At 46.0% G+C, this 24,055-nt stretch overlaps 1 protein-coding gene across 4 annotated transcripts in view; it reads left to right on the forward strand.

Moving 5' to 3' along the window:
* The window catches only part of STS (steroid sulfatase), a 160,224-nt gene that overhangs the window by 60,671 nt on the left and 75,498 nt on the right, over positions 1-24,055 (forward strand). For all 4 annotated transcript variants that reach the window (XM_047843541.1, XM_047843542.1, XM_047843544.1 and 1 more), the window contains exons 3-6: positions 13,863-14,003; positions 16,932-17,053; positions 17,141-17,263; positions 18,895-19,318. In XM_047843541.1, coding sequence (XP_047699497.1) covers positions 13,867-14,003; positions 16,932-17,053; positions 17,141-17,263; positions 18,895-19,318 — 806 coding nt within the window. In that variant the 5' untranslated portion in view covers positions 13,863-13,866. The remainder of the gene's footprint in view (positions 1-13,862; positions 14,004-16,931; positions 17,054-17,140; positions 17,264-18,894; positions 19,319-24,055) is intronic.

The following is a 24,055-nucleotide window of genomic DNA, read 5'->3' on the forward strand; positions in this document are numbered from 1 at the left end:
AATCGCTTTTATGGCTGTTTCCAAACATTTAAATGACCCATAATTAAATTATGTTGCCAAATTATTTGTTAATTATCATCTTCCTATTGAGTTTATTTCATCAGGAGATCCCGTGCACAGTCTCACGGGCAGAGCAAGGAGTATCGTGCAGATAGATCCCTTGCAGAGAACAAAGAGAATGCCTGTTTGGTTGGGTTTCTTTCTCAATGGGTACACGTTTGTGTTGTTATTTCCACTTTGATCTATCTTAGATGATGAGTTTACTTGTGGACTGACAGGATCTCCTGGTTGGGAAGGATGACAGCAGTCACTTTGTTCAAATTCCCTCCTTCTCCACCAACTAATCCCTGCCACAATATCCCTGACAGATGGGGTTTTTCAGTCTCCTCCCAGTCGTGGCTGGGGAGAGATGCCATGTGACAGGCTGATCATTTCGTGGTCTGGCAGCTCCTGTAAGATTGTCTTCCTTGTTTTGGACACTGTCCTGGCTCGGGCCTCAGAGACAACAGCTAAATCTTTCCTGTCTTTTGCATGCAGCTACTCAAGCAAATTTAAAGGCGATCCTTTGTGTGTGTGTGTGTGTGTGTGTGTGTGTGTGTGTTTGCTGAATGACTTTTATTTATTTTTTAACACAGTTTATTGTCAAATTGGCTAACACAGTTATGTTATGGTTAACTACACTCAATGAAAGACATTCGTGGGACTTTGTCCCATTTATGTTTCAACCACCTTGACACATGGAGGGGGTTTTGGAGAAGGCGATGTGACACTCAGTAGTGAATGCTTGGAACTTGTGTCTTCTGTCTTGGTCTGTTTCTGAGATCTTCTCTCCTAGACGAAGAGCCTGGCAAGTTTTGCATTCGTATTGGTTTCTACTTTTGCCTAATCCAATGTGGTGGATGGATAGAGCAGGTAACCAGTCTCCCTCTTGGGTGGGGGAATGAGAAGGAAGAGCTGGGGTCGGGGGACCTCGGCATGGGGAAGGCTGATTCCCTGGCAGAAGGGTGTTAGACTGGGACTGGTCTGGTCGGGAACAAGGGTGTGAGCCTGTACAGACACGCACAACACAGAGCTCTCTTCTAGAGGCTCATGTTGGCTAATCATACCTGTGACACTGGCTCACCTTGCCCTGAGACCCTGTGGTGGCTTTGCTGCGGACTCCCAACCAAGGGTGTCATTTGGACACGTTTTACATGGAATCTTCCTCTGGCTGGGCTTTGGACCTGACAGAATGTTCTGATAAGGCTACGCATTTCAGGTGCTCACCATCTTAACTATCTGAGTAATTAAATGAAAAAATAAATGCATGAAAAGCTTCTGCATTCTGCTTATACATCCTGACAGCATTACGCATGTATTTGTAATCACGAAGAAAACAGTAGTGATTAAATGATAGATTGTGTGTTGGCGGTGGAGGGGTGGCCATGGCCATCCTCCCTGGAAAGATGGTCAGGCTGATTATCATTTTTGTGGAATGTCTTTCACGCGGAGGGGTTAAGCAGCCTGCTGAAGTGTGAGGCTGACAAAAACCGCTGGCCGGCCATGCACTTAGCGGGGATGTCCTAGTTGTTTTGAGTCATCTTCGCCTCGTTCCCTAATATGGTTGTTAAATCGGTCATGCCTGCCCCCGATTCCTAATAGCTAAAATAATGTTCTTCTTTTTCATCTCCAGTCATTGCCCAGCTGAACGGTTCTCACCCCCGTAAAGAAAGCTTTAGTACCTCGGACAGAGAACAATCCCAGGGGCCTTGTGATGTTACAGCCCCGATGGCAATCAATAGGACGTGAAGAAGCTTTTCACTCCCTTTCCAACCCCCCGGCTTTCCCTTCTCCTTCAGACCCTCTGCATGCTCCATTTTCTGTCCTTTCACATTTGCTAACCGTTCTCTGCCATTGCCTGTGATGGAGGTCCAGTCCTTTGTGCTGAACGTTAGAAATTACAACTGGTAGGGTACTCGGGTGTTTTGGCCAGGGGATCTGAGAATATGCAGATATCCCCAAATCCGTGTTGACCCAGCCTCTGTTTCCTCCTGTGAGGTCCCTGAAAAAGACCTCTGTACGGCAGTGACCTCCTTAGGCAGAGGTACACTTTATTATTTGCTCCAGCACTGAATTCCAGTGAATTGTAGCAAGTTAGACTGGGATGTGCCCAGACCTCCTGTCCTGCGTAAGGCAGACGGACAGCATGGCTTCCTCCCATGCAGGAAGGGGGCATGTGACTTTCTGGAGACTCCTTTATGAGGCCACTGGTCCCGTCCCCTCCCCAAAGCCCTGCCTCCGGATAACATCACCTGGTAGGGAGGTTAGGATTTCAACATCTGAATCTCTTCAAGGCGGTGGGGGAGACACAAACAATGACACCGTGACAGCTTCTATTTCTTAGAAAAATCCTTCTGTGGTTCACCATTGCCAATAAACAGCTCCCCCAAATCTGGCCACCCTACCTTCTACCATACCTCATTTTAATGACACTTCCATCCACTGCTCTCTGGTACCAAGAACTCTCCAGCTATGGTGACCCCCGTTGACCAGACAGGACGTTGTGAGATGTTCACATGCCCCAGAGTTTTGAGGACCACTCTGGTTCGTAAAATTCAGTAAAGTTTTACATAAGTGAACACGTGAGCTGAGCCATGGTCACGTGTGGGTAACGACAGAGCATTTAGGTGTGGAGGTCAAGGAGAGGTATGCCAGGGCCGAGCAGGACAGCGATTTCTTTCTCCCACACAGTCGTCTGTTGGCAAGCACCTTAACGTCACTGCCTGATGCCAGCTAAAACGGCAACCAGAGCATCCCATTTGCAAATTCACCCAAACGTGTCCCAGGTGGAGATGCGCTAGCCTACAGGCGGTGTGCATTGTCCTAACAAACAATATTACCAGGGATTCCAGTGGCTTCATTGTTGTGGGCGTCTCTTCATCACAGAGCTTTGAAGGCCCTGAAGAACCCCTGTATGTCCTGTTGGTTGTTTGCATTCGTGAATGAGCTAGACTCTCTTGATAGCACATCTCCATCCCAACACGCACTTTGTTCTTTGTGACAAAACACAATTCGCTGCAAAGATCATCTCTTATCCAGGGGTGCCTGGATGGCTCAGTCGGTTGAGCATCCTACTTCGGCTGGGGTCATGATCTTGTGGTTCACGGGTTCCAGCCCTGCATCAGGCTCTGTGCTGATAGCTCAGAGCCTGGAGCCTGCTTTGGATTCTGTGTCTCCCTCTCTCTCTGCCTGTCCCCTGCTTTCTCTCTCTCTCTCTCTCTCTCTCTCTCTCTCTCTTTCAAATATAAACATTAAAAAAAATTTTAATAAAAATAAATTAAATAAAAAATAAATTTAAAAATATAACCTCTTATGGTAAAGGCAGTTCACTCATTATAAAATATACATTTCACAAAATGACACTATATCAAAGCTCCATGGCATTAAATATTTTCTGGGGACTATGATAACGTAAGTAAATATATGCTTATGATAATTATGAATTATTACGTGCAGGGGGAGAAACTGACAATTCTCTTTCGTCTTAAGCGCAACCCATTAGACATGAATATCTACCTATAAGAGATTCAACCATCTAGACTGAAAATAATGAATCATGAGCAATAAAAGTTTCCCTTATAAAATTTGGGATAACAGGGGCGCCTGGGTGGCTCAGTCGGTTAAGTGGCCGACTTCGGCTCAGGTCATGATCTCGTGGTCTGTGAGTTCGAGCCCTGCGTCGGGCTCTGTGCTGACAGCTCAGAGCCTGGAGCCTGTTTCAGATTCTGTGTCTCCCTCTGTCTCTGCCCCTCCCCTGTTCATGCTCTGTCTCTCCCTGTCTCAAAAATAAATAAAACGTTAAAATTTGGGATAACAGTGAAATATTAACTTTTATAAGACACTGATATTTGTAGACATTTCAGCATACTAATATAAGGTGATATATATGTGCATGTGTATAATCTCTGAGACAGATATGTTTTGTCATACTTTTGGTCATTCTGTGTATATATGTGTATTTAGGGTGTGTATACATATCATATGTGTGTGTATATGTATATAGAGTATAGAGTAAAGTGTATTTTGCTTTTCAGTTACTTAAGAACTGAATGAGAGGAGCACCTGGGTGGCTAAGTCGGTTAAGCATCAACTTCGGCTCAGGTCATGATCTCACAGTTCGTGAATTTGAGCCCCCTGTCGGGCTCTGTGCTGTCAGCTCAGAGCCTGGAGCCTGCTTTGGATTCTGTGTCTCCCTCTCTCTCTGCCCTTCCCCTGCTCACACTCTGTCTCTCTCTCTCTCTCAAAAATAAAACATTTAAAAAAAACTGAATGAGAAATTATATAATGAATACAAGTGTTCATTTGGGTTGTACTTAAATGAAATGCCTTATATGCAGGGGCACAGACAGCAACATACATGTTGTTAGTGTGTGCATGATATAGTCATTTCAAAATATGTAGATGTTCACAAATTTTAACTCTGCAAATGACTGTGAAAAGAAATTCCCTAACCGTGATCAGGAGTCCGGGAGTGAAGTTAATGGTGGTTAAGTATTTTCCATATTTTGTGTTTTAAAATCACATGATTACCGTTGGCAGATGAGTGGATAAACGGAATGTGGTCGGTCCCCACAATGGAGTCTTACTCAGAAGCAGGAAGGAAATCCCGACACGTCCTACGACGTGGATGAGCCTCGAGGACATTGTGCTGAGTGACATAAGCCAGACACAGAAGGACAGATACTGTCCCGTTGTGCTCAGATGCAGTACTTGGACCAGTGAACCTCATGGAGACACAGACTAGCAGGGTGGCGTCCAGGGGCGGGGAGAGAGGAAACGGGGAGTCAGAGTTTAAGGGGACAACGTTTCAGTTTTGAAGCACGAAGAGAGTTACAGAGATAGATAGGGATGATGGTTGCCCAGCGGCTGTGAATGTACTCAATGCCACTGAGCTGTATGCTTAAAAGTGGCTAAGAGGGTACGTTTTATGTGGCTTTTTACCACAGTGAAAAATTAACTAATTAGGGGCACCTGCGAGGCTCAGTCAGTGAAGCATCTGACTGTTGATTTGGGCTCAGGTTATCATCTCACGGTTCATGGGATCAAGCCCCACGTTGTGCCCCAGGCACATGGAAGGAAAATACACAGTCAGCTCCAGGCAGACTTAGGGAAAAGCCATCAGGTTTGGGGAACATAAACATCACGGGAGCTTAGACGAGGTACGAGCCCTTGTGTTGTACGGCCGGAGGACAGAGGTGTGCGGAGATCGGGCGACCCGGTGGTTAGTGGGTAAGGAGTGTCAGCACCAATTTGCAGGGTGTTGTGCCCAGATTCCTTGCGTGCTGACCTACTCTTCATGTTCCGGAGCATAAGCTGTACGAGCTAAAGAGAGAGAAGTGAGCAGGAGGCACCAGGATCTTGCAGGTTTCTGAACTTAGCACTTTGTCAACCCTTCCCAGATTTCAAATGTAAAGGAAGAGGCTCAGCAAGGCTTAATTTTTAAAATACCTTTCTTTATTCATGTTATTAAATCAATGTAACTCATTTAATTGTGCCATGTATAGGTAAGTGTATTGACAAATGCGAAGACCAAAAGACCATGTACCGTGGCATAGTCAGTAAAGATAGCGATGTGGTAAATAAGTGAAACGTGACCATTAATTTTATTTTGTTTTCTTTTTTAAAGACTTTTTTCTACGTTTATTTATTTTTGAGAGAGACAGAGAGAAAGAGAGAGAGCCAAGCGGGGCAGGGGCAGAGAGAGAGGAAGACACAGAATCCAAGGCGGGCTCCGGGCTCCAAGCTGTCAGCACAGAGCCCGACGCGGGGCTTGAACTCACTAACTGTGAGATCATGACTTGAGCTGAAGTCGGCCGCTTAACTGACTGAGCCACCCAGCCGCCCCTGAATATTTATTTTAGAAAAATTTCAAACAGTTTATTATTTCTTGTTCAAGCATAGTTTGCATACAATATTACATTAGAAAAATCACAACTTATATTTAAATCTATAGAAATGCCTGTTTTCTTTAACACATATTCAGATAGGTTTTTTTCTGTCTTGATGTCAGATGACTTACGATTTTAAAACAGGACATCTATTTAGATAACACTTTGTCGACGAGATATATTGGTTAAGAAATTTTTATTATGCATAGTTTGAATGGAATAAAACTGCATTTGTTCTAAAAAAAAATATGGTTTCTAAGTGTAGGGTTTTCTCTATTTTCAATATGCCTTTTTCTCCATTGAGCAAATAGATCAGGAACATTTTTGTTGCCATGGTAAAGCTTCTGTTATGTAAGTGCATTGTTAATTTTTCTTTAATGAACAAATATAATGTAATTACACCTCCAGTCACGAAGGTGTTCTGAGTTCTCTCTCTCCTCCATAATGATTCTGTTTTAGGAATAGATACTTCCCCACAAAAGTTTTTTGTTTTTTTGCCAAATTAAGATTGTTCGGAAAAATAATTTTTTAAGGAGGGAAATTATGCAGTTTTTCAGAAATTAATGTGCGTTGTTCATAGTTAGCAGCAGAGCACTTTCTTTTATTTTTAAAGTACTTTTATCAACCACGTTTTAATAGTTTGAAACGTCTTCATAAACACCTTTTTCTAGTTCATGCTTGTGGGGAACAAATAAGTTGTGGTTACTTCAGACAGTAATGATTTAGATGCAGTGAGATTCTAAATGGCTACTAACAGACTTAAATTTCCTAACAATTTTAATTGGGCTCGATGATAGGTCTCACCCGAGTCCTAACTATATCTACTGCAGGCACATTTTAGAGGTATAATTAATGACATAATGTCACGTTGAGCTAACCAAACCCACTCTGTGAGTCAGGAATTCATTCTCTATAGATATTAATAATTATTAAAGGGCATTCATCCTATTGGGTTAAATGCCAATAAAAAAAAAGTCTACACCTGAATTAACAAGCATCTCAGCAAAATTTTGCACAGAAAGTTGGAACAAATTTTTCCCAAGGAGGATTCATATGTACAATGGATCCTGACTGTGGTCAGATCGTATCTTTCCTGAGAGCAAGCTTGAAGTCTCATTGACCTCTCTGTCTCTCTCTGTCTCCCTCCCTCCTTCCCTCCCTGTCTCTCTCTCTCTCTCTCTCTCTCTCTCTCTCTCTGACATGTCATCTCCTGTTAATTGCATAGTGGTAGTAATAGTATCCCCAATCAGTCCTGTTCTCTCCCGCCTGCCCCCACCTCATCTGGGTACCAACATCTCTATGGAGTCATGCCCACTGTGCTTACATTTCCTCCAGCCTCTGCCAGATCCAGGCACCACAAAGCAACAGGTTGATGGGAGAATGCAAATCACACACACGCATCACCCCCTGATTCAGTTCGTCACCATCTGTCCGCCGTGTCCTCTGTGGGCTAACAGTGCCGTCCGTTTCTGATCCCTGCCATTCCTCCAGACTTTTCCCCAGCTCACAGTGTGAGTTTTGCACAGAAAAACAAAGAACAGAAAAACGGCATGTGGCTATGGGAACGCTGTGCATTCAGCCATGTGCGCAACAAACACCGTAGAAGGAACACGGAAAGAAACTGATCCCCTGAGCGGTTCTCTGAATACTTTCTTTATGTATTTTCCTTCTGTACATTTAGAATAAAAGTAAAAACACAGCAAACCAAAATTCTAAAAAAAATGAGTTTTGATTTTTGTGTACGATGAAGTCAGGGTAGGCCAAAGAACTTCTCTCAGCAGCTGGATTTTTTTGGTGAAATGTTACTTAAGACTCACAAGGGGCCTGGATTTTGCTTCATTTCATCTCTCTGTCAACCGTGTTCCTCTGGGCTACCAGAAGTACATTTTTCATTCCTGGTATTTTCAACTTTCAGTCATAAAACAAAAATTCATTTTTCACATGGTTGGTGAGCTAGGCAATGTATCTTTAAATTACTTACATAAATTCTGACCAGTCATTACTAATGAAGTGTGTTCTGAAAATAAGTTAAGCGTGGCCTGTGAGCCCCCGCCACAGAGAGCCTTTGTCAGGATGTCGTTAGCACAACTGAACCTTCATGTCTAAAGCTATTGTACCCAGTGTGAGTTTTCTGCTTCCATGCAACTGATGACGGCAAACATCAGCAGCTCAAAGCACATGGTTTGTTATCTCCAGAGGTTCAGTGGTTGGGGAATCTGGCCCAGCTTAGCTGGTCCCTGGGTGGCCACCGAGGTACCGGCCAGGAACGGTGTGTCATCCGAAGGATCCGTGCCCGAGCTCGCTCAGGTGGTTGTGGGCAGATGCTGTTTCTTGCAGCCTGTTGGCATGAGGGCCTCAGGTCCTTGCTGTCCATTGGCTGGAGGCCGCCATCACTCCCTCGTCATGGAGGGGCATCTGTCCGGTTGTGCAATCTCACTTCCTTCAAGTCCAGCAGGAGGAGGAGTCTGCTAGCCACACAGAGGTCATGGGGTTTTGCAACCTCATCACAGACGTCACGTGCCTTTGTTTTCCACATTCTGTTCGTTACAAGCAAGTCTGGAGGTGCGGCCCCACCCAAGGGGACGGGATTAGCCAAGATGGGAATCAGTAGCAGGAGGGCGTCACTGGGGTCACCTCTTTGTTTCAAACTCTGTCCCCATCCTTACTGTCATCTACGCAAAGCTGTAGTAATAGTGCTGTGATGACTGCCCCCAACGACTACTGGCCGCTACTGATGAGTCCCTTATGGATTCACGGCACTCAGCATATAGTTTTATCTTCTTGAGGGCACGTACAAGGTAGTGTTATGTTCATCTCCATTTAACACAAAGTGCTGACAAAGAGGCTGAATTCACGGCCCAGGTTTGGCCGCCACCCGGCAGGGGGGCCAGGATCGAAACCTCACCTCACCTGCAGAAGCCACCTGCAGAAGGCCACCCTTGAGGGTGCTGTGCTTGTGGGTCCCCCCGATGTGGCCGGCCAGAGCCCTACAGGGTGATTCTGAGGCTCCTTCCCCTGTGAAACCAGCCCAACCCGAGGCTGTCATGATGTCTTCTATCCAGTTTTCACCCCATAGGTGTGTTGAATTGGAACAGATTTGGTTGAATTGCCAGTGAATTGCTTTTAGTTGTAAAGGTATGGATGCATGAATGTCTTCCTAAACAACCAGTGGTGTTTGTCTCAGGCTTTATCATTTTGGAGACCTTTTATTTCTCTTTCTTTTTCGTTTCCTCAGGGGAAGGCAAGGCGATGTTCTCCCCAGCCCCAGCTTCATTGGGGCATGATTGACAAAACTGTATATATCTGAAGTGGAAGGGTGATGATTTTATATACGTATGTGTTGTGAAACGATTATCACGACTAAGTTAATTAACACACTGCCCACCTCACATATTCACCATTTTTCTGGTGTGTGGTGACAACGTTTACAATCTGCCATCTACGTGCTTTGCAAGCAAGGACACTGTTATTAACTGTGCTCACCATGCTGTCCGTTAGGTCCCCACAGCGTGTTCGTTGTGTAATAGAAAGCACGTAGCCTTGCACCAACATCGCCCTGTGTGTGTGCCCCTAGTCAGCATTCTCTTCTGCCTCTGAGCGTTAAGATTCCACCTGTGAGGGAGCTCAGTCCGTGTTGGTCTTTCTCTGTCTGGTGTGATATCTCCTGGTGCATCCCTGTGGTAGCAGATGGAACTGTTTTCTTCTTTTTATGACTGAGTAATAGTCCATTGACTCTGTGTGTGTGTGTGTGTGTGTGTGTGTGTGTGTGTGAGAGACTGAGCAATAGTCCATTGATTGTGTGTGTGTGACTAATAGTCCATTGACTGTGTGTGTGTGTGTGTGTACGTGTGACTGAGTAATAGTCCATTGACTGTGTGTGCGTGTGTGTGTGTGTGTGTGTGTGTGTGTGTGTGTGTGTGAGAGAGAGAGAGAGAGAGACTGAGCAATAGTCCATTGATTGTGTGTGTGTGACTAATAGTCCATTGACTGTGTGTGTGTGTATGTGTGTGACTGAGTAATAGCCCACTGACTGTGTGCATGTGTTTGTGTGTGACTAATAGTCTATTGATTGTGTGTGTGTGTGTGTGTGTGACTAATAGTCCATTGACTGTGTGTGTGTGTGTGACTAATAGTCCATTGACTGTGTGTGTGTGTTTGTGTGTATGTGACTAATAGTCCATTGACTCTGTGTGTGTGTGCATGTGTGTGTGACTAATAGTCCATTGACTGTATGTATGTGTGTGACTAATAGCCCATTGACTGTGCGTGTGTGTGTGTGTGACTAATAGTCTATTGATTGTGTGTGTGTGTGTGTGTGACTGAGTAATAGTCCATTGACTGTGTGTGTGTGTGACTAATAGTCCATTGACTGTGTATGTGTATGTGTGTGTGTATGTGTGACTAATAGTCCATTGACTGTGTGTGTGTGTATGTGTGTGACTGAGTAATAGCCCACTGACTGTGTGCATGTGTTTGTGTGTGACTAATAGTCTATTGATTGTGTGTGTGTGTGTGACTAATAGTCCATTGACTGTGTGTGTGTGTATGTGACTAATAGTCCATTGACTGTGTGTGTGTGTGTGTACGTGTGACTGAGTAATAGTCCATTGACTCTGTGTGTGTGTGTGTGTGTGTGTGTGTGTGTGAGAGACTGAGCAATAGTCCATTGATTGTGTGTGTGACTAATAGTCCATTGACTGTGTGTGTGTGTTTGTGTGTATGTGACTAATAGTCCATTGACTCTGTGTGTGTGTGTGACTAATAGTCCATTGACTGTGTGTGTGTATGTGTGTGACTAATAGCCCATTGACTGTGCGTGTGTGTGTGTGTGACTAATAGTCTATTGATTGTGTGTGTGTGTGTGTGTGACTAATAGTCCATTGACTGTGTGTGTGTGTGACTAATAGTCCATTGACTGTGTATGTGTGTGTGTGTGTGTGTGTACGTGTGACTGAGTAATAGTCCATTGACTGTGTGTGTGTGTGTACGTGTGACTGAGTAATAGTCCATTGACTCTGTGTGTATGTGTGTGTGTGACTGAGTAATAGCCCATTGTGTGTGTGTGTGTGTGTGTGTGTGAGACTGAGTAATAGTCCATTGACTGTGTGTGTGTGTGTGACTAATAGTCCACTGACTCTGTGTGTATGTGTGTGTGTGTGTGTGTGTCTGTGTGTGACTGAGTAATAGTCCATTGACTGTGTGTGTGTGTGTGTGTATGACTAATAGCCCATTGACTGTGTGTGTGTGTGTGTGTGTGTGTGTGTGTGTGTGTGTGACTAATAGTCCATTGACTGTGTGTGTGTGTGCACGCACATGCGTGCCGAATCTTCTCTGTCCCTCTGTTGACAGATGTTTGGGTAGGTCCCGTGTCTTGGCCATTGTGAATAACGTGATGAACTCAGGAACGCATGTACCTCTGAGATCCCGTTTGCAGGGCAGCCCTTTATTTCCACCACGTCGGCTGAGTCCCCGTGGCAGACACAGGACGTCAGGGAACAGTGGATGAGACTGAGGCACAGGCAGCTCATGTTTCATGCCCAAGACCTTGTTGCTGGTGGTCTGAGCGGGGACAAGACCCCTGACCCACAGTCCTTCACTCATCCCCCCCTACTTGCTAACAAGCAGGCAGTAAAAGCCACCAAAGAGAGAATTGAGGGCAGCGTTAGGGGTGGGAGAGTGGCTGCTGTATGAGCCATGGCTCCCTGCTTGCTTGTCTCTAGAGGAAGAGGGTAGTGGAGAACAGAGCTGGCTTTTAAGAGAAGGGAAGGTGCTTGAGAGAGAGAGAGAGACATAAGAGGGGAGAGCGGAAGTGCGTCAGGAGGGAGAGGAAGGAGGTGTTCCTCCAGGTCAGTGGTGGGGGCCAGTCATGGCCGCGGAGCATTATCTGTAAGCACTGCTGATACACGGGTAGGTGCAGAGGAGAAATCTGTGGTCACTCAGATGGGCGGCGGCTTCCGAATCTTTCTGTAGACACCGAGCTGCACAGCTAGGAGAGCACACGACGTGCGTGCAGATGATTTGACAGATGCTGGGAGGGGTGCCAGGTGAGCATCCATCGGTCCCTCTCCACTGGGGCCTCTGTTGCTGCTGGCAGAGAGGGGGCGAGGCGGCGAGGCTGGGGTGCAGTTGAGCATCGTCCAGTGACCCATGAGCCCCACAGCAAGGGTGCCAGTGACATCAGGGCTGGGAAACCCTGTTCACAATAATCAATCATCGTTTATTTACCCAATAAATAATTAATCCTGATGAAATACAGTTAAAATAATGATAACGAGCGTGTGCTCCTATGTTCTTCATGTAGGTGAGCTCACGAAGGCGTAGGCAGAGGGCTTACAGTGCGCACGTGCACACACAAAAGTGCGGTTCCAGATAAGAAGTTGTGCGTATTTAGTGTCCAGGTTAAGGGAAGCACGAAAACAAGTAGTTAGAAGCACACAAGCACGGTGTTGTGGTTCTCTTGCCTTCTCTGGTGGGAAGGCCCCACGTTGCTTTGTTGTGGGGACGGGAGGTTAGGGAGCATGCTTGTTTATCCGTCACTGGTGTTAGTTTTGCATTTCCAAGGGGTTGCATCCACTTAGGGACCCCTGACATGCGAGCCCAGGGCATTTCCTAGGCACTACTAATGGGTGTCTTCAGTAATCTTGAGAAGCTTGAGTGTGTGTCGGTGCTCATAGCGACAGACGGATGCTCCTTTTCAAATCCTTTTGTCACCCATCGAACCTTCCAACCACGTACCATGCAGTGTAGTCTCCTTCTAAACCTGTGTTTTGGTGGCATTTGGAGTGAGGCATTTTTAATTCAACAGAAAAAACGTCGGTGCTATGTGTCACGCAGTTTTCTTGGATGCTCGCTCACCCAGCCGCTGCCCTCCTAGTGCCCACAGCGAAGCGTCCAGTTTCATCTCCTGCACACCTCCCTGCCACCCACCAGGCCTGTCGAACAACATGCCCGGGACAGCACCTGCCAGTGCTCTGGCTCTCACTTGATGGGGACACAGGGTCGGGGCTGCAAAAGCAGTAGATGACGGGAACCAGAGGAGCGACGGAGGCAGAGAACAAAATGAACTGGGAAGCCCCGTCCTCTGGTAGAGGAGAGAATCTGATTCCCAGGGCCAGGCTTCTGGTTCCAGCTGGGAGGTTGAACGGGCACAGAGACCCTGGTCTAGGAGGCGGGGAGACAGTGATGGGAGATGGCGAAGTGTGACCTATTACCCAGCACCTCGAGCTGCCCCAGGCTATAAACCTTGTGCTCCTTGAGTTTTGAAACATTGACCCAACCTTCCCTTTAAAAACAAACAAACAAACAAACAAACAAACAAGAAGCGAATTTTAGAAAGGAGAGGACATTGACAGTTGGGTCTTAATGAAGTGCCCGTCTATCCAGAGCTCACACAGAGAACTTTTAGCTAATTACAGAGCTCGCATGCCAAAAAAAGATGGCGGGTGGTTGTGTTTTCCTTCTTCCAAGCAGAGCCTATGTGTCAGCGAAAAGTAGTAGAGTAGAGATGAGAGGTCACGGGGTGCCTGGGTGCCTCAGTTGGTCGAGCATCCAACTCTTGGTTTCCATTGAGGTCACGATCTCGCAGTTTGTAGGTTCGAGCCCCATGTCGGGCTCTGAGCTGATCCTGCAGAGCCTGCTTGGGATTCTCTCTCTGCCCCTCTCCCTGTCACTCTCTCTCTGTCTCTCACAAAATAAATAAACTTAAATAAAAAAAAAAAAAAAAGAAATGAGAGGTCATTACTATCCTTGGAGACAGAAATGTTTGTTTTGGAAGCAAACACCCTGGAAAGAGGATAAAGTGCTTTGCTCACCGGAGTCTGTGTTCTTGCAGCACAAATGGTCTGGGGCGACAGGTTGGGAGAAGTTCCCAGAAAAGGAGGTGGTCCATTGCGCGCTGGCGTCCCTCACTTCTGTCTTTGTCGTTGCCCTTTGCAGGAGGATGAGGATTCGCCTGGTCCTGCTGTCATTCCTGAGTGTGGCCCAGAGCCATGCAGCCACAAGGCCCAACCTGGTCCTCCTGCTGGCTGACGACCTTGGCATCGGAGATCTTGGGTGCTATGGAAACAAGACCCTCAGGTGCGATGACGTGCTTGTCGTGCGAAAGCCTGGCCCTGCTCGTAGGCAGTGGTCCCCAGTGATGTGAACACAGTCACAGAGCGTGCAGACCACCCCTTCAGGGCACACTCATTCATGTGTGACTTCTCGTGGGTGCAGGCAGATACTGGAGTCGGGAAGGTGGGCGGGACTTGATGTGTTCGAACATGGGTAGTGAGTTGCATCAACCCAGAGAGACCACTAGAAAGATACTCCTAATGACTGTCTGACCCAATGATACTGTCCTGCTTTCACACGTCCTCCGTCTCTTCTTCCCATTGGCTCACCATTTTATTTTATTTTCTCTGTCTGGTACCTGGCTTTGTGCCAGTGGGTGGCCCCCCTGCCCCCATCCCTCCTTCTTTTGCCTCCACAGTTACCACCCTGGCCGGGACAGGTGGCCCAGAGGCATGTGTCAGGTTGGATGACTCCAGAACCTTCCAAGGATCAGGGGTCATGGTGATGCTTGAAGGACAGTGGGGACCAGAATCAGGGACAGATGAGGGCATTTCATTTCTCAGCCTCCTGCGTAACACTAGGTTCACGTAAGATGTATTCTAAGGGCCCTTTGGTTTAAAAAAGGAAGTTGGTCCTTGAGTAATAGAATATTGGCATCAAGACAGCATTCTCTCTTTATAACGATGAGAAAACAATCACATAAACTGGTCCTGAGCTTCCTCTTACTTAGCAATGATCAGTTCAAACCGAATCACACAAGGTGGGGAAAGAGATCGTGTGCTTTTATAGAATCTTCTCATGAGATCTATCAATAGTGACTCTGTGAAGCTTGGGGATGGACGCACTGGTAAGTGCCACAGGACACTGATTTACTTTCTTGCCATCACTCTGCCTCGTCATCGTCTCTTCTACATGACAACGCAGCAGGAAGGGGTGTTTCATTGTGATGTGTCACATCAAACAGAAATTGGCTATACGTTTTTCTTTTCAGGAGAAACCATTGTGCAAGGCTTAACCAGACGTGTCTCAGTTCCACACTGAACCTTTGCATTGGATGCTGCTTGCTCTACGTTTTGTTTTGTTTTTAATGTTTAGGTATTTTTGAGACAGAGAAACCCAAGCAGGCTGCGCACTGTCAGCAGACAGCCCGATGTGGGGCTTGAACCAAGAAACAATAAGTTGATGACCTGACCCAAAATCAGGAGTGGGATGCTTAACTGACTGAGTTAAGTGACTGAGACACCCAGGTGCCCCTCTGTCATTCAAATTTTGTTTTACTTATTTATTTTTTAATAATTTTGTTTAAGTTTATTTATTTTTGAGATTGAAGAGAGAATCCCAAGCAGGGTCTGCACTGTCTGCCCAGAGTGCAACACAGAGCTCAGACTCACAAACCGTGAGATCATGACCTGAGCCAAAACCAACAGTCGGAAGCTTAACTGACTGAGCCACCCAGGCGTCCCGATGCTGCTTGTTGTTTTAAACTGTGAGCTTACCTGTGATATTTGTTAGAGTTTTAAACACATGGGCAAGGATGAGATTTCAATTGACCACATAAGTTTTCCACCCACCGTTCGCCTCATTTTGTAAAAAATGGCGTAGATCTTACTTTTTGACACTTGCCGTACATCTCTTTTTAGTAATTTACTTTTTCTTATTCATGTCTATTCATTTTAAAAATTTTATTTATTATTTTTAATATTCTGTGTATTCCTCAGTATACATATGGCTCAGTCGGTGAAGCATCTGACTCTTGATTTCGGCTCAGGTCGTGATCTCACGGTTCATAAGATCAGGCCCCACATCAGGCCCTGTGCACTGACCACATAGAGCCTGCCTGGGATTCTCTCTCTCTCCCTCTCTTTCTGCCCCTCCCCCCTCAAGATAAATAAACATTAAAACAATATATGTATTCCTGAAGTTCACTGAGAGAACAGACAACCGTTCCTCTTCAGCTGTCTTAATTTAAAAAAATTACAGGGGCGCCTGGGTGGCTCAGTCGGTTAAGCGTCCGACTTCGGCTCAGGTCATGATCTCACAGTCTGTGGGTTCAGGCCCCGGGTCGGGCTCTGTGCTGACAGCTCAGAGCCTGGAGCCTGCTTTGGATTCTGTGTCTCCCTCTCTCTCTGACCCTCCCCCGTTCATTCTCTGTCTCTCTCTGTCTCAAAAATAAACATTAAAAAAAATTTTTTAAAAAATTACAATCAAGCTTTAAGGTTTTGTTTCTACCAAATCTCAAAAGGAAGAAAAAAAGCGTCAGTCTAGGGATGGGGAGGTTTAAGTCAGATACACAGATTCAGTCCTTCTAAATCTTCTGAATCTCTGACTGAAGGCAGAAAAGCACAGGGAAGAAGTTGACTGTCAAATGCACACATGAAATTCATGGGCGGGGGAGCACGTTGATGGTAGCACTGCGAGGAGATGACTGTCCCCTTGACGCTGTGCACCACCGAGGGCTACTCTGTGTGGGCACCGGGCTGTGGGCCATGATGAGCAAGATGTGTGTTACCACCATGGTGCAGGCGCGGAACGCAGTGAGCCGAGCTGTCCGTTTATGGTGAGCAAGCTGCTGTGATAGGATCTGTGTCCCACACACACATCAAGACCCCCCCAGGGACAAGCTTGGTCATAGGAAGCTCAGGAGAATCCCATCTGTGCCAGGACCTGCAGGACAGAAGGTGGGCTGGCAGAGAGGGTGCGGCCTCATTCCCAGCGGACGATGAGGGGTGAGAGCTCAGCGTGGTTCCAGAACAGAATGCCTAGCATGTGCACAACAACTGTGATGGGATCGGCTGGTCTGTTCCCAGAGCAGAAGCACTGGGATGGTTTGTCTTGCATCATGCATCCTCCTAGGTGTTTCCCTGGATGATGGAGAGGTGACGCACTGTGAAAAGCCACAGTGGAGCTGCATGTGTCAAGGTCATCGTGAATGACACGAGTCTTCTGTTCTAGGACTCCCAATATTGACCGGTTGGCTGAAGGGGGCGTGAAGCTCACACAGCACCTGGCGGCATCACCCCTGTGCACCCCGAGTAGGGCAGCCTTCATGACAGGCCGCTACCCCATCCGATCAGGTAATCTGCGGGCTCCGTGGCCATGGCTGCTGGCCTCCTAAGGGCATCCCCAGACTCCTGTTTCAGTGCTCATCTCTCCTGCTTCAGGAATGGCATCTGAGTTCCTCGTGGGTGTGTATCTCTTCTCGGCCTCATCTGGAGGACTTCCCACCAGCGAGATCACGTTTGCCAAGCTTCTCAAGGGTCAAGGCTATTCAACAGCTCTCATAGGTATGGGCAGCTGTGGAGTGGGAGTCGAGGGCCTGGGACAGGACATGGTGACTGCCTTCTTACGGATGACATCATGCATACAGTTTGCACAACTTCAGATAGGGAACAAATGATCTCCATTTCAATTAAAATGCAATACACCTATCTGAGCTATTTGAATGTAAGGATACGGTCAGTGTGTGTGTGTGTGTGTGTGTGTGTGTGTGTGTGTGTGTGTGGATGGATGGATGGATAGGTACATAAATGAGATAGATAGATAGATAGATAGATAGATAGATAATGATAGATGGATGGACTGATGAATGTATGGATAAATGGAAAGGTGGATGACATAGGTGACAGAGGTAAGGATGGATAGATCAACAGATGAAGTAGATGATGGATGGGTAGATGAATGGATGAATTGTGGATGAGTGGATGAATGATGGAGGGATGAATGAGTGATGGATATAGGGATGGATGATGGATGATGGATATATGGATAATGGGTAGATGATGGATGGATGGATGGATGATGGATGGATGAATGATGGATAGATGAGTGGATAATGGATGGATAATGGGTGGATGGATAGATGATGGATGGATGGATATTGGGTTGATGGATGGGTGCATGATGGATGGATGATGGAAGGATGGATGGGTGCATAGAAGATGGTTAGATGGATGGATGTTGAATGGATGGGTAATTGGTGGATGGACGGATGAATGATGGATGGATGAATGGATGATGAGTAGATGGATGACGGTTAAAGATGGATGATAAATTAATGAATGGATGGGTGGATGGATAGGTGATGGATGGACAGAGGAGATACAGAGATGGAACAGATGATAGATGATAGATTGATAAATAATTATAAATAGCCATACAGCATACGAAACTACATACACACACTATGCTATTGAGTGTTTTAATTTTATATATTAGTGCTAAAATTATGTTAGATTTTGTCTCACTTGACATTGATTTTATTCAGTTGATAGGAGTGATACATTCCTCCTTTTTTAGTTAATACGCTTAAGTCTATGTGGGTCATCAGATGAATCCTAAAATATTTCATAGAAGCAAAATGACCATTGTCTTTCCTCCTACCTCTTGTCATTAAACCATCATGTTTTTCTTTTGTGAGACACTCAACCAATTTAGTGGTATAATTAACATTTTATAAGAGATGTTCATAGATGTTTAAAATAATTGCTGAGTTATGAGTGTGATTTGCTCATGCTTGAGGTACAGCTTTTTGAGAAAGGATTCATTTTCACTTTTAATATTCAAGGGACAAAACCAAATTGGTCCTACAACTTTAATTGTAAGGAACTGTCTTTAAAGACACTGTGTTTTTCTGTGTATTTTTGTCACCTGCCTGTCAAATATGTTAGGTATTTTTCTTTTTTTTTCTTTTGGTTTTTTTGACACTAAATTAGTTCTTGTTTTCTGATAGAGTGAGTAGTGAATACCCTGTTGTTTGTGGAGAAGGAAGTGAAAAACCAGGGGGTTCTACAGAATAGTAGGCGTTTGGCTAATAAACGTGCAGAGCGATCCCGCTTTTCACCAGGTGGGAATCAGACGCTAACGTTCAAGTTAGGGTGTTCATTGAGTCTAAACCTATCACCCGCTTCCTTCTCAGGGAAGTGGCACCTTGGGACGAACTGTCACAACAAAAGTGACTTTTGTCACCACCCGTTGAGCCACGGCTTTGATTATTTCCATGGGATCCCTGTGACCAACCTAAGGGACTGCAAGCCCGGAGAAGGCAGTGTGTTCACCAGGGGTATCAGGCTGCTGGTGTTCATCCCTCTTCAGATCATAGCGGTCACTCTCCTCACTATGGTGGTGCTCAAGTACCTGGGGCTGGTCCGTGTGCCCCCTCTGGTCTTCTTCGGCCTTCTCTGCCTGGCCGCCATGATACTGGGCCTTCTGGTGTGCTTCCTGCATTACTTCCGGCCCCTGAACTGCTTCCTGATGAGGAACCACGAGATCACCCAGCAGCCTCTATCCTACGACAACCTCATGCAGAGGCTGGTGGCAGATGCGGCCCAGTTCATTCGACGGTCGGTATCACCTTTTATCCTGACTGCTGCCTGTGAAGTGTAGTGTTTGGTTATTTCCGTACAGGTTGGAAAAATGGTGTGGTCTTGCCAGCCACGTTTCCCCTTCCATGCAGAGCAGATTTGTCCAGCCAGGCTCTTGGGAGGAAGGATGCAGAGAACGGACTGACACGTGATAGGAAGCGTAGTGGCGTGGGCTCTCGCTGGAACAGCTCTGCCGATATCCCTCACATCTTGTGCTTCTGGTACCATGCCAGAAAGGTCTCCCACATGACCAAAGGGGCTTTAAGTATCACCACGGTCATTACTCTTCAAGTGAGCATTGTAAGCACGGTCATTACTCTTCAAGCGAGCATTGTAAGTGTAGATGTCCTTGCGACACAAAGGACACGGGGAGATCCCCCATGCAAGTTTCCGAGCAAAACCACTGTGTGAGGAGAAAGGGGGAAGCTGATGATCTCGTTTAGGTCCGTGAGGACCCCTTTCATGCATAGTGTTGAGGGTTGCAGTCAGCAAGGGCAGTCACCAACCAGAGAAGGGTTGGTGGCATTCCTGAGTAGGAACTATATCACGAACACCTACTGTCAAAAACAGAACCATTCTGTTCCATTTGTCACCTTAGAGAAAAGTGGATGTTTCTTTTTTTCTTTTTAAAGTTTATTTATTTTGAGAGAGAGGGACAGAGAGGGGGAAGGGCAGAAACAGAGGGAGGGAGAGAGAATCGCAAGCAGGCTCCAGTCCATGAGTGCAGAGCGAGATGCAGAGCTTGAACTCATGAACTATGAGGTCATGACCTGAGCTGAAATCAGGAGTCAGGTGCCACCCAGGTGCCCTGAGAAAAGTGGAAATTTCATCTGAAAATCACACATTGGGTCTGGGCAGTCACTGGCCGTGTGCATGCTGGGAGCGTGAGTTGTTCCGGCACCAAAGGCTGCAGAGACCGGGTTTCAGCTCAATGGCAGGAGGAAGGATGTAATGCGGGTCTGGACGGAAGATTTTAAGCTGGCAGTCATGCTCTTAAGTGTCTGTCAAAATCACTTGCGTATAGAGGTGCCATTGGGTTATCGGTGCCTACGTAGGTTTGTTGGCCCGCACAGCCAGAATAATGGCTGCTCAGACTGTTACAAGAACCGAGGCTGCTGTTAAAACCGAAGGTTGCCCATCTTTTCTCTTGAGGTTGCTACTGAGCCGTGCTGAGGAACATCTCCTTTTAACAAGCTCCCTGAGAGAGTCTAAAACACATGTCTCCTAGGACACTTGGAAACGTACTAGAGTGTCGATGGGGACTTTAGGGACAAAAGCTGCAATTATTGTTTTGCCCCCAGACTTTTTTAGAAGGGGATACTGACTTGTGATCTAATGCAAAAGTTTTAGAACTTAATAAGGTATACATGTTATGTTGTCATCCAGTAAGATATACATAGATTGTTAATTGAAACAAGTCTCTTGGAACGATTCTTTTTTTTTTAGCAGCATGATTGCTTCTGATACTTTGCATCTTACTCTTTTTTTTTTTTAGTTTTTTAACATTTATTCATTTTTGACAGACGGAGAGCAAGAGCGAGGGAGGGGCAGAGAGAGAAGGAGACACAGAATCCAAACCAGGTCCAGGCTCTGAGCTGACAGTACAGACCCCGAGGCGGGGCTTGAACTCACAAACAGTGACATCATGACCTGAGCTGAAGTCAGATGCTTAACCGACCGAACCAGCCAGGCGCTCCACTTTGCATCTTATTCTGTTGTGTGTGTGTGTGTTTTTTGGTAATGTTTTATTTCTTTTTGAGAGAGAAAGTATGAGTCGGGGAGGGGCGCAGAGAGAGGGGGACAGAGGATACAAAGTAGGCTCTGCACTGACAGCAGTGAGTCCCCATGTGGGTCTCGAACTCAGGAACTGTGAGATCATGACCTCAGCCAAAGTCAAAGACTCAACCAACTGACCACCTAGGTGCCCCTGTAGTGTGTTATTTTTTTTAATTTTTTTTAACGTTTATTCACTTTTGAGAGAGAGAGGGACAGAGTGTGAGTGGGGGAGGGGCAGAGAGAGGGAGAGACACAGAATCCGAAGCAGGCTCCAGGCTCCAAGCTGTCGGCACAGAGCCCGACACGGGGCTCGAACTCACGGACCGCGAGATCATGACCTGAGCCAAAGTTGGACGCTTAACCGACTGAGCCACCCAGGTATCCCTGTTGTGTATTATTTTTTAAGAACTGGCTGTGACACTAAATTAGCGTCATAAGTCAACAGTGGGCCACAGTTTGCGTGGTTGAAAAAGCTCTTACCACGTGGGTTAACCTCGCTGTGTTTTCTAAGCAAGGGAGCAGCCATCCCGGACTCAGAAGGTGCTCCCTGGGATTGCAGACCTGTCCACTCATGCTAGAACACAGCAGTCTTCTGTCTGCCAAATTTGCTCTAACAGCTGAACACTCGCCCATCCGTCTGCATCCACCAGCAATCTCTCAGAAACAGGAGACATTAATAATACGGTGGCCCCTGCAGAATCACAGGGGTCAGGGATCAGACTCGGCTTCTAGATGAATCACTTCTTTTCAACAGGTGGTATTTTGACAGCAGTGGAGGAATCTATAGAGTGTATGAATATTCATATGATTACAAGGCATTTTAATGGGTCCCTCCGCATGTGGCTTTGGGAGGGAACCAAGAGCAATTTGATCCTAAGGGTATTGAAGCCTGTGTCATTCATGTGGATGAGATGCAGGCATCTGCAATTTTCTGGCAGAACTAGAGACTTAAGATGTTCGAGCAACACCGCGGTTGAAAGTTGGGGTTATTGAGTTATTACAGAAGGGTTTGTTCTTCGAAATAGATGGTCCCAGAGGAAATGCCTGTTGCTCACGTTGGTGTAGCACGTGCAGTCAGTATTAGTGAAAATACTGCATTTGTTTCCCAAAAAGCTTTTGCCATGACGTTGCCTGAATACACAAAGATTGAAAACATCTAGGTAAACCCATCCTTGGGTACAGTTGTCCTCAGACTGTGTCACATGTGATACCTGATTCGCTGCGGGTGACGGCCACACATCTTGAAAGATCTGCATTAATGTGTCACCAAAGAATCATAGCAACATTTGTACAAAAAAAAAAAAAAGATTGTTTTAAGGAGGTGAAGACCTCATTTATATGTGTTGTGTCATTGGCCAGCATATCCTGAATAACTTAAGAAGGTCTTACCACCTTTGTGTGAGAAATGGATTCAGACTCGGCAGGAGCAGGACAATGACCAAAGCAATGGCAATGTTTCTGAAATTTATTCAAATGCCTTTCAGTTCAGAATTTCCCAGTGGAAACTGGCGCCTTCTTGTGATAGGTTAGCATAAAAGACAATGTGGGGGGTATGCAGTTCACGTTCAATTCGTATGTCAATAGTAGTGATAAAAATGGTTTAAACTGATATTTCTAAAATTTATTTATTTATTTATTTATTTATTTATTTATTTATTTTTATTCTTTTTTTTTTTTTTTTTTTTTTTTTTTGCAAGACAGAGCTAGAGCAGGGGAGGGGCAGAGAGAGAGGGAGACACAGAATCCAAAGCAGGCTCTTGGCTCTGAGCTGTCAGCACAGAACCTGATGCAGGGCTCGAATTCACTGACTGTGAAATCACCTACTAAGCCACCCAGGTGCCCCTTTTATTTCTAGCATTTATATTCGTTCTCTAAGCCTTTTCGCTGGAATGATTTTATACTGAAGATACGGACTTGAGATGTGGAGCTGCGGATGACAGGAGCGTGAGGTCTTCTGAAGCAAATTTGCTACAGACAGGTCACCAGTGCTTACTTCTAAAATTGAGGAGACTGGTGGTTGGGAATACTGAACCACAACATGGTCCGTGGGGCCTCATCCTAATTTACTCCCAGGGATAAAATTTGTCTTGGGGAGATGTTTTTGTTGGAAGGCTAGATGATTGGTTCACCACACCATATGTTATAAGCTGTATAGTAATTCAAGAGGCAGCTCATCCTGAACCCACTTGAATTAGCAAGACTCCTTGTTGCTCTTAGAGGCAGGAATGAGCTGTAGATTTCTTGGAGATTGCCGGCCTTCCCCCTGTGTGCTGAGTGAAGGATCCTACAGCCATCCAGCTTCCTCCCTTAGGCATTACTGCCTTCAGGGCTCTGTAAATCAGAGCCAGCTTGGGTGCAAGGCACAAACGGGGCATGTTCAAGTGTCAGCGACCTCTGCTCAATGGTCCTTTCCTGCCAGGCCCTGGGGATACACACATCACGTCTTTCACGCTGCAAAACAGCCATATGAGATGGGAGAAAAGAGATGTCTTCTTGTGGGGGCATTTGAGGCCCCACATTTGGAGTGAATTACCAAAGCCCTATGACTAATAGCTACACACTAGATCCAAAACCACAGCTAAGTGCCCGTGAAGCCTCCTCTCTCTTTCGGAGTGGACCATTTAGATGCCTCTGCTCTGCTCTGCCAGGGACTCTGCTAACTTGGTGATTAGATTTGAGTACAGGGGAGGTGGAAGGAGACCGGGGAATCTTACAGATGTCTCAGCAGACCTTCTACAAACGGAAGAGTCCAGGTGTCACCCCTCAAAGGAGATGCATCCTGGTAATTCTTCCAGGAGCTCTGAGGTCCTCACAGTCATTACCATGGTGATGGAGAAGTGTTTGCATATTCTGAAAAGAAAACAGAGGCTGCATAATAACAGGTGAATTTAGTGAGTTAATTTTATTCACAAAGTAGTGTTTTGTTCATTTAAGTCAAGG

The sequence above is a fragment of the Prionailurus viverrinus genome, chromosome X (assembly GCF_022837055.1).
Source record: "Prionailurus viverrinus isolate Anna chromosome X, UM_Priviv_1.0, whole genome shotgun sequence".
Lineage (NCBI taxonomy): Eukaryota > Metazoa > Chordata > Mammalia > Carnivora > Felidae > Prionailurus > Prionailurus viverrinus.